Source organism: Aythya ferina (assembly GCF_964211825.1).
Source record: "Aythya ferina genome assembly, chromosome: 3".
Taxonomy (NCBI): Eukaryota; Metazoa; Chordata; class Aves; order Anseriformes; family Anatidae; genus Aythya; species Aythya ferina.
Window position 1 is genome coordinate 27,299,005 of NC_140298.1, and position 18,472 is coordinate 27,317,476.

General features: G+C 39.1%; 2 protein-coding genes across 7 annotated transcripts in view; one reads left to right on the forward strand and one right to left on the reverse strand.

The window, feature by feature from the left end:
* The window catches only part of FMN2 (formin 2), a 163,752-nt gene extending 149,863 nt beyond the window's left edge, over positions 1 to 13,889 (forward strand). For all 5 annotated transcript variants that reach the window (XR_014692068.1, XM_084516173.1, XM_084516176.1 and 2 more), the window contains 2 exons: positions 5,367 to 5,448; positions 6,884 to 13,889. Coding sequence is in view for 4 of the 5 variants with exons in the window: in XM_084516173.1 (XP_084372299.1) it covers positions 5,367 to 5,448; positions 6,884 to 6,910 (109 nt within the window). In the remaining variant the exon portion in view is untranslated. The remainder of the gene's footprint in view (positions 1 to 5,366; positions 5,449 to 6,883) is intronic.
* The window catches only part of GREM2 (gremlin 2, DAN family BMP antagonist), a 39,704-nt gene continuing 34,850 nt past the window's right edge, over positions 13,619 to 18,472 (reverse strand). For both annotated transcript variants that reach the window (XM_084516180.1, XM_084516181.1), the window contains exon 2: positions 13,619 to 15,011. In XM_084516180.1, coding sequence (XP_084372306.1) covers positions 14,504 to 15,010 — 507 coding nt within the window. In that variant the 5' untranslated portion in view covers position 15,011 and the 3' untranslated portion in view covers positions 13,619 to 14,503. The remainder of the gene's footprint in view (positions 15,012 to 18,472) is intronic.

Sequence of the window (18,472 nt, forward strand, 5' to 3'; positions counted from 1 at the left end):
GATCATCCTCGTGGCCCTCCTCTGGACTCACTCCTACAGGTTGAAATCCTTCTTATGTTGGGGCCCCAAAGATGAATGCAGCACTTTAGGTGAGGTCTCATGAGGTCTGGGTAGAGGAGGAGAAGCATCTCCCTTGACCTGCTGACCATATTTCTTTTGATGCAGCCCACAATACAATTGGCTTTCTGGGTTGTGGGCGCACATCGCTGGCTCATTTTGAGCTTCTTATCGATGAACACCCTCAACTCCTTTTCATCAGGGCTGCCCTCAATCCATTCTCTGCCCAGCCTGTATTTGTGCTTGGGATTGCCCTGACACAGGTCTCGGCCTTGTTGAACCTCATGAGATTCTCACAGGACCACCTCTCAAGCCCATCCAGGTCCCTCTGGATTCCGAACAAATGACTTGGGAAAAGAAACAAGTAAAAATTGATAAAGGTAATGCAGCTGATTCTATCTTGTCAAACTGATACGCTTGCTTTTAAGCCAAGATTGGCATGAGTTGGGACAGCTTGATAGCAAATGAGCTAAAGACAGTGTACTGAAGTAAAGTCAGTTTGAGAAACAATTGAAAAGTATGAAGTGAGATGGTTTGTCAAGATATAATCAGTCTAGCAAAGCATCTTAGCACGCTGTAAGCTTGTGAATAATTCCCATTACACCGTGTTAACTGTGCCTCCTGGCTTCTTCAAGAGCACTTCATGTGCCAGTTCATAAAATCTTAGAATATCCTGTGTTGGAAGGGGCCCACAAGAATCATTGTGTCCAGCTACTCCTGGCTCCATACAGGACCACCCAAAAATCAAGCCATTTTTCTGAGAGCGTTGTCCAAACGCTGCTTGAACTCTGGCAGACTCATTGCTGTGACCACTTCCCTGGGGAGCCTGTTCCATTGCCTGACCACCCTCTCAGTAAAGAATGTTTTGCTAATATCCAACCTGAACCTCCCCTGACCCTGTTAGGCTCCCTTAGCACCACCCTCTCTCACCCATTCTCAGATCATGCCTGGAGTTAATGTCCCACTTCTAACTGAATATTTGGTTGCACTTGAGAGCAATAGCTCTATATAAAGGGACCAAACAACCTCTATAACAGAATGCATTAGTTGCATAGAACTTAAATAGTTTAAATAGAAACAGATCTTCAAAACAATAAATCAATCTATACACATGCCTGCCTTTGCCTAAGGGTCATAATTCGCAGGCACTGGGGAACACCCACCTTCTTCAGACTCTTTTTTTCCACAGCCCCCCTCAGTGGCAGCCTATCTTTCCACACAGGCCCTGACAATTGAATCCCTGCTCCTTTCCTAGGAATGTCTTGTTAACTGTTTCATGCTCTGAGTGCTTTGTTCTCAACATTGGTAGAGCAGCAGTGTCACTTTGGCCTTGGGCCTGGAAGTATGTCATTGTCTGCATTTTTTTCCCTTTTTGTGGCTGTTGGGAGGAGCACAGATTGCTCTTGTGTTTTCTCAAAACATCCCCTTCCCTTTTCCCAACATTAGATTCCATGAACCTCTTCGTGAAGCTCTAGCGACTGACCATAGATGAATAGTTAAGCCAGTCTTCCTGATATAACAGCTGGAGTTCACACAATTTTTGCACATCTTGATCTCAGATTATTGCCTTGCATATCCACACCAAAGTTGGGGGAAGTAGTGTAGGAAAGGTCTGAGCAAGAGGAGGGTATGCAGGAATTTGCTACAGTAAAAATAGGACCTGAATTAATAATGAGTTGACAGAAGTAAGGTATTTTTGCCCACATCTTGTGAATTTGATAGTCAGAAAGATGAAGAATCATTCAGGAGCAGTGGAGAAAACCTAAGAAGTTGAGAAGGATTGCCAGTGGCAATTAAATAATATTTTCCAACTGAATTGAGACTATTGTCTTTATCTCAGAGAAAACCCTTTATCTGCTTTTCTAGACCTTGCAGTTTAAATGGTATTGATGTTCATGTCAAAAAATATCTGTTTGTTCTGGAAAGATCAAACTACTTTAATCTTAAATTTAATAAAATAATTATTAAGCTTAATGGTTGGTCTTTGGAAAATGTACTTGTGCACTGCAGAAATTGATACCAGCTCAGGTTTATGACTTAGTGTTGTGGAAGGCTAATGACTGCCTTTATCTCTATATTTCACCTATTTGCTGGCTTATACACACACACACACACACACACACACACACGCATGTACATACAGCTGTATATTTGTACAGTATTCTTGGTTTCCAGTTATAACGTGGTCATAAACTAAGCCTCCTAATAATGAGACTTTGATGTGCTACCTTTTGCCGTTCTAATATCTCTTGCTGAAGAAGCAAGAAGTATAGGTTGTATTGGCTTCAGTGAGGCTCTATCCAACCACTTGAATCTTCTTGCAGGATTGGGGCCAGGAGACAGCAAGCTATCCCAAACACACACAATGAGTCAGTGATATGGTTGGAACTGGAACTGAGTGGCTGCTAGCTCTCAGCTTTGTCTCAAGTGCTTTAGGGAATAATGCTTTTTGTCTTCTGCATTCCCGTTGCTATGAATAAGTAGGCTCAAACTCCAAGGAGTTTTACAAAAGCTCCCAAAAAACTTGGGACCACAGTTATACCAGCGTCTCTTACATAATCCTAGAAAAATGGCTAGTGCAAGCTTTAAGGTTGTCTTTTCATCAATCTTGAAGCTGTGAGGTTGTTGGTTTTTTTTTATGTGTAATTTAAGGGACAGAGAAATTAAGACCATCTTCCTCACTGAGTGGCATTGTTATTAGCATTTTCTTGTTTCAAGCCAAGACAGCCTTTCTCCAAATAGCTATTTCTCTAATAGAAACAGAATATTTAAAGGTGTTACACTGGCAATGATGCTTAGCAAGACCTGTTTTTTACAGAATAACCACTATCATTGTATTATTAGGTTCCATTCTAGAATGAGGATTTTTGTTTTGAGTAAATGTTAGACCTACAGGAAACCATGCCGTCTTATGACCTGGTATGTTAGGCAAGCAGTGCTCAATATATCCTTAAAGGGGGTTATTTAAACTGGACAAAGACTGGAACTAAAGATTTCCTGACATTTCCTGAGAATAACATTTAGGTCTGTGTGAACTGGTTCAGTAAATGCTTTTGTATATTACAAATGCTATCATTTGCATGTTGAGTATCCTGAATACCTGAATATATTAAATTGCTTCTATAAAACAGTCATCTTGATAACCTCAGTAGTACTAATACTGTCCCCAGGATTTGATACTAGTTTACCCCTAAGTAAGGTTTCATTTTCTTATGTAAATGTCTACCCGTGAAGGGAGCTAGCTATAGTCGTATTTGAAAATGAGGAAATCATATCATAAATGAGCTATTTAATATCTGTAAGAGTGGCTTTTGATAGCTTGGAATGTGTCTGACTTTTTGAAAATATCATTGGAAGGTCAATATCACAAGTACTTTTCCTCCTTCGGATGTAAGTAGAAGTGAATCAGAAGAAAAAGTAGAATTTGGGGGGAAAAAGTATCTTTGAATTGTACTGCATTCTATATTATTCCCATAAGCTTTTACTTAAAACTATCACCAAGTTTTGGCTGCCACATTTACTGGATCTATTTAAATACATTTTAAAGGTGAATTACTTGGCTGTTTGACATTTTTGTTCTACATTATGCTACAGCAATCTGTCTGATTTGAAGTCAGATAGAAAGTATTATAGCTTGAAAATAAGAGGTCTCAAAAGCTTCCCCACCTTCCCCCCACCTGTGCACGTAAAGGTCTTCCTACACTAATAAAATATATGGTCATCAAATGAAGAGAGCAGCTTGTTGGAAGTGTTGGAAAAGAACTGAAGTTTAAATTAATTTTTGAAAGTACAAATTTGAGACTTATGAAAAGAACGAGGTGTGTCTGATGAAGCTGGATGTTGGAGAGATGAATGCAAAGGCAGTTTTTGTAATGTGCTTAGCAGACCCAGCTGGAGTCATATTTTCAGAAATCTGGCCCTTACCACACACACAAAAAATATTTTAAAAAAATAGTAACATGAAGTCTGATTCTCTCATTGCCCTATGTAGCCTCAGTGAAATAGTAGATGTGAGTGGTCTGGAGATGAACCGCAAGGAACCAGCCAAGATATATCATTTCTTTAATATAATTTTACTGTTTTTTTTTTTCATTGTTGGATAATGATGAAAAAGCACAGTAAATGCCATCCAAAATCTATACTGTTGGCAAGAGCAAGCCAATATAGGATTTACATTTTTATTTTCTACTTTCTTATTTATAAGTAATAGTCTAATTTCTCATCAAAACAAAGTGTACATATCTCACACCACTTTATGCCATCACATAAAAAGGGTATATATAAGTCTTTGAAGCTCAAAGAATTCATAACATAAATCTGTATTATCAGTGTTTCAATAACCATGTGTATTTGGAAGATTGATCTCCAAAGCGAGCAAAAATGTTAGAGCAATGTTCTGCAGTGTGCCATTGAGCTCACCAGACTGATTCTGGCAGACTCCCAGTCTGAATATAGCCTTCTGGCTTTTGGGGTTGCTTTTGGGGTTTGTTCCCTATCTGGATGACTGAAAGGACATTTATCTCATCACAATGTGACATTTTGTGGTATTTCACAAGGCCTAATTTGTTACCATTTACCAAGTCACGAAATGCTAATAAGTGACACCCTCATATCTGGAACCTGCTCTTCTCTTTGCACCTAAGCAACCAAGTATATTCACCTCCAGTATTCATGTAAGCCTCACTGCTAACTTTCAGTTTCAGAAAGAGATGTGTGCAGTGTTGTGCGCCATGTTGGTTGTAAACATCATGTTCTGTAAGAATGATTCTGGACATTTTCATTTCCAGGAGACTGAAAATTTAAAGTTAGAGGGTAAAGACTGGAATTGTAGCTGCTTTGCCATTTTTATTACAAATAAATTTGGGCTAAAGAGGAATTAGCTTGGTGAGAATCTTCACCTAAACTGCAGTCGAAGTAGTGAGGTCAGGAGTGGTTGAAAAATGATTTCAAAATAGTCATGACACGAAAAGTAGCTTTCATAGCATTGTTTGGCATGAATGCTTTGAAAGTTAGTCTTCGTGTCTTCCAGTGTATTTTAAATCCTGCTAGACTTGAATCTTTAACTACAACAAAAGTGATTACTTTTGTAACTAGTATTGAATATACCATTGATTACGCTTGACCTTGTAAGTGCTAGAGCCTGGTACTCTAACAACCAGGGAGTGCAAGTGGATTGTGGAGCCTGCTAATAAAAATATGGGGAATAAGGTCCATTTGTATCTTCAGGCCTAAATTTTTAAGTTATATACAGCACTATTTTTGGAAATTGTTTTCGTCTAGTGGAATATTTATAATTTGTCTCATTTCAGAGTTAAAGAAGCAGAGGAAGTCTGTAGGCAGAAAAAGGGGAAATCACTATACAATATAAGACCAAAACATGATTCCGGAATTGTAAGTAAAAACTGTAGCTATACTTCTGTTCCCATCATTCACCCTACCTTTTTCTCATTGACTTTTATAAGTATGTTATTCTTGATATGCTTTTTTTTTTTATGCTTCCATAAATGGTGTTAATTTGTTAGATTAACAAGTAGTTTAAATGCTGCCTGGTAATGTTACTCCACAAAATAGACAGAGCACAAGCAAGAGTAGCATATTATTGTTCTGTCCTGCCAATCTGTCTGCATCTCAGTCTTGATGTGGGATGCACCTGGACGGGAGAAAGGCCGTTACAGTCTTCAAGCTTATTCAGTCTGAAATTACTTGCTTCTAAACCTACAAAATGTAGGGAAAGTTCATGATAGTATGCATTTTTCAAGTTGGATCTCTGTGTCAAGTACTAGTGGCTTCTGTTCCACTTATCTGTATGTCTTTGGAACAGCAGCTCTAGGAAAAGATAATACTGTGCTCTGACTGTTTTCCTGAAAACAGATAAATAAATTTAATGATAGATGAGTAATTCTTGTCAAATCAGTGAAAAATTTCCACTAGGATTGCCAAAACGTTGGTAGGACCATGACTTCTTTTACAACAAATCAATTTTCCTATGGCACCTCACATTAAAATTATATCTGTAGCAACTGGCCATCAATTATATTTGTAAAATCTTATAACAGATGATTTTTTCATGTGTGCCCCCAAGCATTATTTAATTGTTTTGTGTTTTGTTGTCATGGTTATTTTACTGTGATACATCTGTCAGATGAAACAGGTTGTAATTTCTGTATTCCAACTAGCATAACCTGAGACATGAAGATATGATATGGCATTTATTTCTTAATTTTAGAGGTTTGTTTTTTAATTTTAGAGGTTAGCTCCAAAAAATGGTGGTGTATTTAGGGAGTTTTGGCTGTGGTTCATGCCACCGGAAATGTAAACAGGGTAACAACTTGGTTAGGAAGGATAAACTAGATTTTACTTTATCAATTTTATTTGAAACTGGATCAAGAGGCTTTAAAAATATAAAAATGTTGATTTGGATTTCTCCGTCTCCCCTGCATCTTGCTGAATGTAAAGGCACTGACATATAGTTTCTAAAAATAACTACAGGCTTAATTATTCCTGTATCATTACCATTATTATAGTCACTGAAACTTGGACTTACAGATAGGCCTGAATATCAAGATCTTGGATTATATACCACTGCAGTCATTCACAGTTACTGAAAATTTGATAGAGTGAAAAGGGAAGTAAACAAAATATTTCACAAGCAGTGTTTAGCTACACTTTACATCAGTTCTAGTTTCAAAGGGATGTTATTTGTGAATTCAGCTCCAGAGTAGGTATAAATGTATGTTAGCCTATGTGTTTGTGTGCTTTACATATTTGTGATATTTTTATGTATATTCAATTTCTGCTTTTTTTTTTGTTATTTATTATTTTTCAGAAAGCCAAGATAAGTATGAAAATCTGAGAGAAGAAAAGCAAAAGCCATTGTTACCTGGTTACCAAAACTCAACATGTCTGTGGGTGGGGGGTGAAGGGGAAGGAAACTACACCATCCCAATCATTTGCTTTCTTGACCTTTTTGAATTTGCTTTCTGTTCTCTAGAGTTTTCCACCAATTGATGTGTTAATATACATTCATGAATGAGTGTAATCACTTTAATGGAGTGCCCAGCAATAGACTAGGTATGGACTTGAAACACCTTCCTTGTACTCTGTATCTCCTTTTCCACTCAAAAATGATATTTTGTTAAGTGTATGGTATATTACAAATAGGCCAAGTCAGCATGCATAAAAAGCAGCATCTGCATCAGTTCTGAACATGCTGGAAATTGCATTAAGTTTAACTTCATAAGAATGCTACTTGATAAAGTAAAACATTTCCATTCCTACTGGCAACATCTGTCTATCACAAATACTTCATGGCACTGCACTTAGATTAGGGAAAGAAATGTTACTCCTAGTGAATTGTTTGTATCTGTTTCATGTTGGCATTTTGTTGGCATTTGTAATTTGTATTTTGAATCGTTAAGTGCTGTTTATACAGTATAATCAATGCTTTCCCAACTCGTTTGGTTGCCCTCCATGACTAAATATTTGTGGAACAAGATGTTTACTATAACTATCTTTAAAATCGATAAGGCAGCATACTTTTACTTCATCTTTTGCCAGATAGTGAATGTCAGGTGGTAATGGGGAGGTCAGAAATCCAGCATTTAAAAAAAAATAAAAATGAAAGGCAGGAAAATACAGAAAAGCACAGAAGTACTATGGAGAGTATGAGATTAGGCTATTATAGTTTGTTAACATTATAAATTAGCTAATACTTTTACATGAAATTTAGAAGGTGTAGTATAGTTTTAACTGCTGATCAGTTATGTCAGGCAGGCTTTCAGTCACATGTACATGAATTCCTTTTGGAATTAGCTTTACAATTAATTTAAAACTCCTTTAGAGAACCATTAAAAGATGCACATGGAGACTGACATTTATGGAAAACAGTAGCCAATTCTAGTGACAGACTTAGACTACCAACTAATTTACATCAATTTCACACTTAATGTAATTGCAGAGTTTTCCTCCAGGCTTTCAGCTTCCCTCCCTTAGGAGGTCAATGATTGAAATCTATGACTTAGGGCTTCCATTTTAGACCACATGCTTAATTCCTAATTTCAATCCAGAATTTACTATTCAACCAGTAACAACCCATTCCTCTGGTCTTAAATAAATAGCCCCAAACCAATCAGCCTGATTGATAACGTTTTGCTTTCATGGCTGGCTTTTCCTGAAAGTAACCAGTGTGTGCAACTGAACTAGATGCACATGCTCACAGTCTTGGAGCCTGAAAGATGCTGGGGTAAAGCAAATGAGGTCTAACCTGCTGGGGTGTGTTGTTCCCTGTCTAATCTAGCACATTGAGACATTCCTAGTGTTCCAGAGGCTATAATATTTTATACAAGGTGTCATAAAAGAAAGTGTGAAATTTGACCTCAGGAATCTGTTATTCTTCACATATACCAAGCACTAGAAATGATGTTTTTTTCACTATGTGAAAAGCAAGTCTCCTGTTGCTGACAAACCTATTTGAAATTCTGTTGTTGTAATAATTTCTGGCAGGGATATAAATTTACCAAGAACAGAGTTCTAAAACTTTGTGTTGATGGGAGTAACATTACTATTTGGGGAAGTGAAAAGAAGATATTATTTGTTGTTACAACTAACTTATGGAAAAAAAAATCTTTAAAAAATAAAGCTATTTTAATGGCACCGATTCAAATCCATGTTTATATTTATGTAAACAGTAGTCTTTTCCTCTTAACTTTGCTCCTAAGTGCAAGGATACAGTAGCATGTTTTCATTTGTAGCTTTCCTGTTTCCTTCAGTACCTACAGTATGTATATTACTATACTAAATGAAATAATAGATCATCTAACAAAGATCACTATGTGCAATACTGTATTTAGTGTTTCTATTTCAATTTTTTTAGAATGTTAATTTATATGAAAATAAAATGAATAATAACAAAATAGTTGCCTTCTCTCTTCAATCTCAGGCTGTGCTGTAGTTTGCTTGCAACCATTCACTCCCAAAGCACCATTTCTCGTCAAGGAAAAACCTTTGCGAAGGGATCAGTAGAAAACAGGATTCTCTTTCCTTGCCACTTGGAAGCACAGTGACAGTAATTTCAGGTTATGTAGACATATGACTTCTTCCCTGGGTGGTGATAGTGAGGACTTACAGTCTGATTGGGCAAAGGGCTCTGAAAGTCCTCACTTCTCTGGCTTGTGCATACCTTCCAGTAGTGCATTAGGCTTAGGTGGTTCAAATCCATCTCTTTGCAGCTGTGGAGCTGATTTGATACACAATAGAAGCCTGACTGCATTCTTACTACAAAGGCACCTTTAACCTGTTCCTATTAACACTGCCAACAGGCTCATGAAATTCCTATCAGGACAAAAACATGCTTTCAAAAGTATTATCTGTATATTATATCTTTTATATACATATTAATGAAAATATGTTTTTTTTACATCATTAAAGATATTGTATATGTCTAACAACCTTGTAGTACTGTTACATACATATTAACATACATACATGCTACCCTTTTCACAGGATCTGTAACACAGATGCTAAAAGTTGTTTGCAATTCTGTCAAAGGTTGACTGCAGCTGGCAGTACCAGGCTATGACCTGAAGAAACAAGCTACTATGTAGATTTTCCTCTTTCATTGTGCTCTGGCTCAACCTATTTGGGCACCTCTCTTGAAAACAGGTTGGAAACAGTTATTTTAACTTCTATACAGAGTAAAGTAGCCCATTATGTGCAGCATCATGGCTGACCTACAGCACTCCCAGCCTAACTCTCACCATTGCTATTTTGTTCAGTGACGCACAGCTTTTTACAGAATTCTGGCTTAATATATATATATATATATATATATATATTTTTTTTTTTTTTTGGCTGTTTGGTTTTTTAAGAGGTGAAACAGCCCCTTAGGTCCCTTCACCCCCTGTTTATTGCAACATCAAATGTTCCACATGTTCTGAACCTTTGTTGATTGTGAACCCCATATATCACGGAGTTACTTAAATTGCAGCAGCTAAATAAGGACTTTCATACCTGAGCAGTGGGTGTAACTTACTGAGTATGAGAATAAAAGTCTGGCTTTTATGAGGAACTGTGAAGATTTGTAGTGTTCTGCTTTGCAAATTAAAGTCTTTCAGAAGCATGGTACTTTGTCATATGTGTTATGACGCAGTAGTGGTTAGCTTTTTTGTAGCAACTTTCATCATCCCAAAGCACTTCCAAAAGTCAGTTAAGTATTAACCAACAGTGGCATTGGGAATGCAATTAGTAATATCTTCCATATGTTGTCATTTTTTCTTGCCTGATTTCTCAGTGATGAGCGTAAGAAGTTGGACACAGTTATTAATTTAATTTAGAGAACATGTAGCAAGTCTTTTCATTGTCATTATTTTCTTGCATGCTCTAGGTTAATAAGGAGAACTGAGTTTATGCCAAGTCCTTTATATCAGTTAAGTTACGCCAAATTTGAACCGCTGTAGACACAATAAGTGAAACTGATAGAGCTGATTTTTTTTTCTGAAGATAATATGAACTGGTCAACAAACGAAGAAGACAAAAAAGAATGTCCAACGTCATTCAGATCTACTGCCCATCAATCAAATGAGACCTACGTTATGGAACAGGTTTTCCAGGTTATTCTCTTGCTTATGGCAGACCCATCTGTATCTGATAAACATTCATCCAACCTACTTGTAAAGGCTTCTAATTGTAAGTCCATTGTCTCAGAAGCATGGTGTCTCTCTGAAGATAAAGAATGATAAACTTTCTGTTGAGTCAAAACTATTTTCTTATTTATTCTCAGCTGTAGCTCAAATTTAAGCTCTTAGAAACTGGGAGTCTTCATTTGTCACTCATCACAGACTGGTGCCCTGCCAAGTCAGCAGTTCCACAGTGGTACAGCTAACACCAGTCGCATTTAAGAAATACAGGATCTATCTGACCTACTGCCTCTTCCATCGATGCTGGGAATTTTGCCTTGGTCTTGGACTGCTTCCACAACAGGGACTTTATTGGATTACTGCATAAACCTCTGGTACGCTTTGGTAGTCAGGCAGCTAGAGGCAGGGAGAGCCAAGCTGGAATCTGGGTTGTAATGCAAACAGATACAAGTTCAGGTGGGTGCTGGGCAATGAAGCTACTGGAAAAGCATGACAGTGGCTAAGAGATGGGCAGAAGCGAGTGGGGTGTTGGAGAAGATGGCTGCCTGAGCTGCTTTTGAGCCAAGTGACGGAGTCATTTGCAGGTTCTTAGTAGAGGGCCCTGACCACACTTACTTAGGTAGTGAAAGCACAGCATAACAGTAAAACCAAATTGCTTATAAACCAAACAAGCAAAACTCACAAATTCACAAATTAAATTGCTGAACTATGAGAGGCTTTGGTCAAGACATTGGGGAAAGGGAAGACAGCAAAGGGTTTCTGCAGTGTCAGTTACTCTGCCATACAGGAGACAGCCCTCCCTTCCTAGTTGTGGTCTAGGTGCTTCTTTCAAGGTCCACGATAGGCATCTCTTCTGGCCAAATGATGGCTCACTCATATTTTCCTTTAAGATTATTTTGTTACTCCCTTTTCCCTGGGTTGGAAGCAAGCAAACAAACAAGCAAATAACACACACTACCCTATACTTTGAGATTCATACAGTGTACTCCTTCAAGAGTTGATAGCAAGAGTTCAAACTCATTTAAATCTTAATACAGGTGTGTTGTTTTTTTTTTCCCTATGGGGTAAGTTGGTACCTATTACATAAGGATCTACCTGCATTTTAAGTAAAATCACTTAGGTTGAGATAATAGTTACTTCTCTTTCCACAAATGATGTCAGCAGTTCAGTTCAGTGAGCTTTGGTTGTGCTCTTGCCAGTTAACCAAAAAAAGGCCAGAATTTGTACATGAATAAATGACTCCAGAATCTGCTATTAGTTCAATCTGTTTTCCTCTCTTCGCTTGCAGGTATCTTTGCAGTGGAGCGGTGGGGTAGGGGAAAAGGGGAGAAGTAGCTAGGCTTTCACAAGCTCTTAGGACAATCCATTTACCTGCATCTAGTATGGTCAAAAGGAAGCTGAAAAATATACTGATAAGAGAGTGGCTGGACACAAGGTGTTGAAGCAAAGCCTGTACACCTGGATGCCATATAACCCTATAGTAGCTTTATTATTCAATCTATAATTTAATAGTAGACCTATAAAATAATTACATTATACTTAAAGCATTTCTTCATTTTTGTTTTCATTTATAAAACAAGAATTAAATACAGTTTTAACCATCACAAGCTCAACTCAATTTTTACATAAACAATAGCTCCTAGATGGAGCTTTAAGCTGCAGCATATTCATATTGCAATCTGGGGAAAAAAAAAAAACAGGCAGGGCATAGCTTAAAGATAAAGATTCTTGCACATTTTTCCTAACTGAAGTCACTAGGGTGTTTTTCTCTCTCCAGTCCAAAATGCCTGACTTTCAGTTCATTTCTTTCAAGTGGAGACTGAGATCCCTGGAGTCATAATAGATTACAGCTATTGCCACCTTTCCCCACACCCACATTGATACTATCAAGCCTAGAATGAACACTTCCCGTTTGGTGGCTGGTATGACTCTGGCAGCATTGTACTGACAGCCTCTAAATCAATCCAGTGTGAAGGGTCTCCCTGTGTACTTCTGAATGATCAGCAGAAAACCTATGGCTGTTCACCTAATAGGGCTACATACCTGACTAACCTCATCCTGCCCGTGCCAATCTCCATAAACCGCTTGGTGAGCTCTTGTGGAACTCAGTCCCAAAAGCCTCTTAGAGCAGCCTGTCTCGCATAATGTGGCACTGAACTCTTTGGCTGGCCAGAGGCCTAAATACGTTAACCCCTTGAAGTGGCTACATGTAAAGAGGCTGGCAGGAAAGAGTTCCCACAGCAAGCTGGTTTCAGTAGATGCAGATGCTGAATCCTAATTCATGCATCAGGGAGTCAACTTGTCATTTTTAATTTGTAAGCTTCAGACGATTGAGCATGCATAGGCTTTGGTTTGGGGAAAGGGGCTGGTTTGTTTTTAGACATCTTAGGATTTTAATGCAGCTGGTACTAATACAGATCAGAACTGGAACAAACAGGATATACAGGACATGCTAAACTCCACCAACTGAATAACAACATAGTATGATCAAAACGAACTGCAAGTGTTCACCAACACTTGATTATGTAGAACAAAAACGCACAGTGGACCACCAGAGCTGTAGTGATTACTGCTGACTCTCCCCCTGTTCATACAGCTGTGACCCATTCCCACAGCACTGACTGATGGGTCTGTCCTTCAATTCTAACATGTTAGCATGGTTTCCAGTCAGAGATGCCACTCCCAACACCTGATGACACTAATGCATAAGGCAGCTTTTGTATTCGGACCAGCAATGACCAAATTTTGTTCTTTGTGCAACAGTGCTTTTATACCTTAAGTGAAACACTGTTAGGGTTCTCAGCTCCTCTTCCACTACCCATCCACCTTCCCCAGTCTGAGCAGGCATAAATATAAGATAATAAATGGATGTTGTCCTTTTGAATTAAGAAACACACACATATATAACACACAAAACCTACTAAAAGCCTAGTTAAAACGTTCATTTTAAGCCAGGCAGCTGACCTAGCAACCAAGTCTCTTACTCAACACATTTTGATCTCTGGCATATTCTGCCACAAGAAAAATATACATGGCTAGGTCTATAATACTTTAAACAGCTGTTTACTATAGCTAGGTTACAAAACAAACACTGCTGCAGAGACCACGTGTTCAGTGTATTCCAGCCACAGCAGCATAAGAATCCATCTTCAATCTGCTGATGTGATCATGGTGGCTGACCTGACGCTTCACCCTCTCCCTTTCAGTTCTCATCTGCAGTTCAGACTACAAGCCCCGAACAGTTTGTCATTGCACAATTAAAGCTGTCTTAAGAAGCTGAGCCTCATCAGAGGGTCTCACTTCCTTTCTGCGTGTTACCCCTTGCTACTCTTCTTGTCTGCATCATCCGGTTCCAGGCTGCACCACAGCACGTCAGAGTGAGTGCAGCAAGCTCTGAACCAACGCATCAGGAAGGCGTTCTCTTCTTATGGAAGGGACTGGAGTGTAGGGCAGGGGGCTTTACTCCACACAGTGGAAACATTAATGCTGGATTCAGCCAACTGGTCACTTAGATGATCAATCCCAGCTTCTGGGAGCCTGCTCCACTCCGGAAGATTCAACCGCCAGATGATACTGGACATACGCTGAAACTTTATGGTGAAGTGCATAACACAGCCCGTTAAAAAGCTTTATTCCAGTAGGCAAGTGACAAGGAGCCTTTCCTTGTTGGAGAGATGCCTTCTGAAAGAAATCAAACAAACAAACAAAAAAAAAAAACAAAAAAACAAGAAGAGACAGTCTGCCCAACAGGAGAGGAGAGGCAGCAGTAAGTCTGGTGGAGACAACACCAATTAGTAGCTACACGTCTGCTCTCACAGTTTGCCCGAGTTGTTCAAATTCACAGACATGCAGCGGCACTGCTTCACCTTCTGAATTTTCTTGAGTCGGAATGGTGGGTCCAGCTCAGGGCACTCCAGCTGCACTGTCGAAGAGGTGACCTTATGTGGCTTGCAGAAAGCACAGGACTGAAAGGACTCCTCCTCCTTTTTCACGTGCCGTGGTATGTAGAAGGAGTTGCACTGCCCATAGCAGAAGCGGTTGATGATGGTGCGGCTTATGCAGCCCTCCTCGCTGACAGTCTGCCTCAGGGGCTGTGTTTTGCACCAGTCGCTCTTGAGGTACTTCCTTTCGGTGACCACAAGGGCCTCCTGGCTGGAGGCCAGCACCTCCTTGTTCAGCTGCTGCCTCCTCTCTGAATTGTTGCTGCTGCTGTCTTTGTACGGGGATGGGATGGCTCCTGCAGGGCGGTTTTTCCTGGTGTCTGTTAGTCTAACCAGCGCTGCCATCAGGAGGACCGACAAGGCAAATTTCCAAGTCATCCTGCAATGGCAATACAAGTAGCTGTTAGAAGAGACACAGTTTCAAACCACAAGATTGTAATGGAGTTTTAACTTTACACATACTGTTAGAAAAAAATGAGACCTTACTGCCTTTGCAATCTCACCACTTTTCCTAAGAGATTAGGGGTATATTCTAGGGTGAATATCTATCATGAAGAGGCCAGGCCCTGTTGAAAACTCACAGCTTCCAGCTACTCTCTTTCCCTCATAGGGAAGCTTCTGCTTTCATCACTGAACCAGTGACTTTACAGAAGCTTCAGCTAGAAAGGTTTCCTCTTTTTCTGTGAAATCCTGGGCCAAACAGCTGGGCAAATTTCTGGCTAGTGAAGGCTCAGGAGACTCCTGCCAATACTGTGACAGCTCATTTGTGGATGGCTGTGGAGAGGAGAAAGGAATACCAGGTTACATGAGGTGAACTCCTGTCTGCCTGTTCAGCCCTGGAGTCCCTATCTAGACAAGTTCCCTGCCGAAGGAGGGAGAGGTGTCCAAAAGCTTATTTTTGTTATTTCAAATTGCTTCTGAAATGTTTTGGGGCTTAAGGCTCTTACAGCCTTCATTTGCTGTCTTTGTGGGAGTCCGAAAACTTGATGGATTTGCTATTGCAACAGGAGGAAATGCTTAAACACAACTTTGAGGACTTCATTACTGCAAGGCCTCCTAGGCAAATAGCTTAAGAAGGTAAACAGGGGAGAATTCAATATTTACTTTAGATGTTAAGGAATAGGTTAGAGAATAAGCCAGTTGTTAACTTAAAATAATAAGCCAGTTGGCAAAAATACTTTTCCTATGGTTGTCTATTAGAATTTCTTGTTCTGCAGAGCATCTCTTAGCAGCTCCTGGATTTTCATCAACAACTTGTCCAATTCAGTTTAGTAGTGTTTTTAAATGTGCTTCCATGATATCAGAGTAGAAGTACTAAATTTCCTCATGCTCACCAATGAGCATTTCCAATGCTCACCAATGAACTGTCACAGCTCATTTCTACAGTTTATTTAATTTTGTTCTCTCAGGGAAGGGAGAGAAGAGTATTTCTAGGGGGCCAAAATGAGTGCAGCTCAGAAGCTTCCAGTTCAGAGGTAAGGACATTTCAAGTCTTTCTAAAAGACCTTTGCTCTTAATGGACTGTATTTTTGTAATAGTGTATAGATGAAATAGTCATCCGTCTCTTCCCAGTAAAGCTTCAAATCCTTCCAAGTAATGCTTTTTTTTTTTTTTTTTTTTTCCTTCAGTGTGATGCCAAGACACTCCAATAAACATAGATATGTCTAACACAGTAGACACTTGAGATGTTATATAGGTAGTCCTAACATAAAAACATGCTATTTTCCTAACAAAGAAAGACACCAACATATCAAAAATGTGTTTACAGTTGTCCTGGCTGTTTGGTGTTTAGCTGCCGGCTGGATTAAACCACAATAATGATGAAGACCTAAGAGAAGACTGACACAGCAATAATAAACACTTCTCACCCTTCAAAGCAGACTTAACATGTATTTAACCTCTAGAGAGATAAAGATAAGGAACTACTATAGCAGAGTAGGTAAGACATCTTTTAGGTAATCTTCTAAGTTTACAAGATCTCAATGTCAGTTTTTGACTAAAATTTAAGGGGAGAAGTTGGAAGTGCTAAAGGAAATGAAAGTGCTAATCCTACTGCTGAGAGTGGAGAATGCTCTGATGCAGACCTAAAATTTTGCCAGATTGCATGCTTGAAACAGAATCACCTTTCAATAGAGACAGGTGTTTCTAAAACCCCCAAAATCTCATTCATCTATAAGTATGCAAGGTGCCTCCTGACATCCATGGTAGTCATGGGCACTTTAAATAAGTGGCCTATTTTTGCACTGCTTAGAATTCAGCACACAAGGTCCAGAAGGTTTGTCCAGATTCTTTAAATGAATCAAGACCAGACTTGGCTTTGTTCACAGGTATTGTCGCCAAGACCATTGGATGTCAACCCCCACAGCCAGGCCAAAATCTAATCAGGTAATTAGTTTCAGTTGAATATAGTGTTCCACGCTTCCTCTCAAATTGTTCTCATGTTATTCTGTACTGATGGCTGCTTTTCAGTAGTAGATAAAAAAACTGATGCCCATTGCTTTATGTTTTATGTAGAAAGGGGAGGGGAAAAAAAAAACAAACAGGAATTACGAGACTACATCTTCAAGAAAAAGGCAGAAGAGAGCTCTCCACAAGATGTCTTATGCCAGCACTGCTCTGACATACTCTTCTATTTTTCTTTTTAAATGCAAGAACACAAAGAAGTAATTATACTAACTCTACTGTCCTTCAGGGAGGGAGTTTGGCCCTTTTCAGCAGGGATATCACCTCTCCAGTTTCATTTCTCTTATTCTGATGGGGAAAAGTATAGGTCTAGAGACACATCAAAAGGAGAGACACTTTCCACAACCCCTTTCTTTGTGAAACCCTGTCTTACTACAACCACCCTTTATCATCACAAAATGGAAGTTAAAACAACTTCCCTTTCATGTCAAGGATTCCTATACAGGAATTTTGTAAAGCTGACAGAAAGCTAAAAAAGTCTATAATGTAGAGAAACGTTATAATAGCTTTGTAATTTCTGAAACTGTTTTATTTGGGCATGGAAAGCCATCCAACAGAATAAGTAAGATTTATTCAGTAAGTCTATGTTTACAACTCATAAAGCATTATTAATCAAAGCCACTATTGTATGGTTATAAATCAAACACTGCAGTGCATGTTAGCAAGTACTTCTACAGACAGGTAGGAATGCAACACCTATTTCTGTCACTGATCCCACTCAAGCCTGAACCCTCAGATATGTAAAGGGAGTGTATTACTCTATTTTACTCTAACAGGTCAAATGTGTATCATGTCAGAACATGGAATTTCTAATCAGAGTTGCCCCTGACTAGCTGGTAAGTCACGCCTTCCTAAACCCTGGCACACAAGCCCCCTATTCAAGCCAGTAAGGGTGCAAACAAGGTCACCTGATGCCAGCAATATGCTGTGGACTACAAGTGTTTTAGGTAATTACATGCAAAGAGAAGAGAAACTTCGCTGTTCTCATAAAAACAGATCATTGTGGTAAACTACAATGCAAACCAACATGGTGAATGCTGCCTGTCTGCACACAGAGCAGAATGAGAAGAAACAAAATATAAGTGAGAAGTCTCCAGCTTCTGGCAAGAACAGAGCAGTTCTGTCCTGTTACAATATCAAAGAACTACCTGGCATGTGGTCTCAAGTGTTGAAAACTGCTAATACTTGTGCAAATGACAGCATGAGTCTATGAATCCCACTGCACTGAGGGGCTCCCCATGTCAGGGACGATGGAAGCTCCTGTGTGACAGTTTTCATCTTCTTTAGGAGTTTGTGCCAGCTGCTGCAACTCCCCAACCGAACCCATATTTTGAATGTGTGAACTGATGCAGAAAATAACCTTACACTAGACACAAA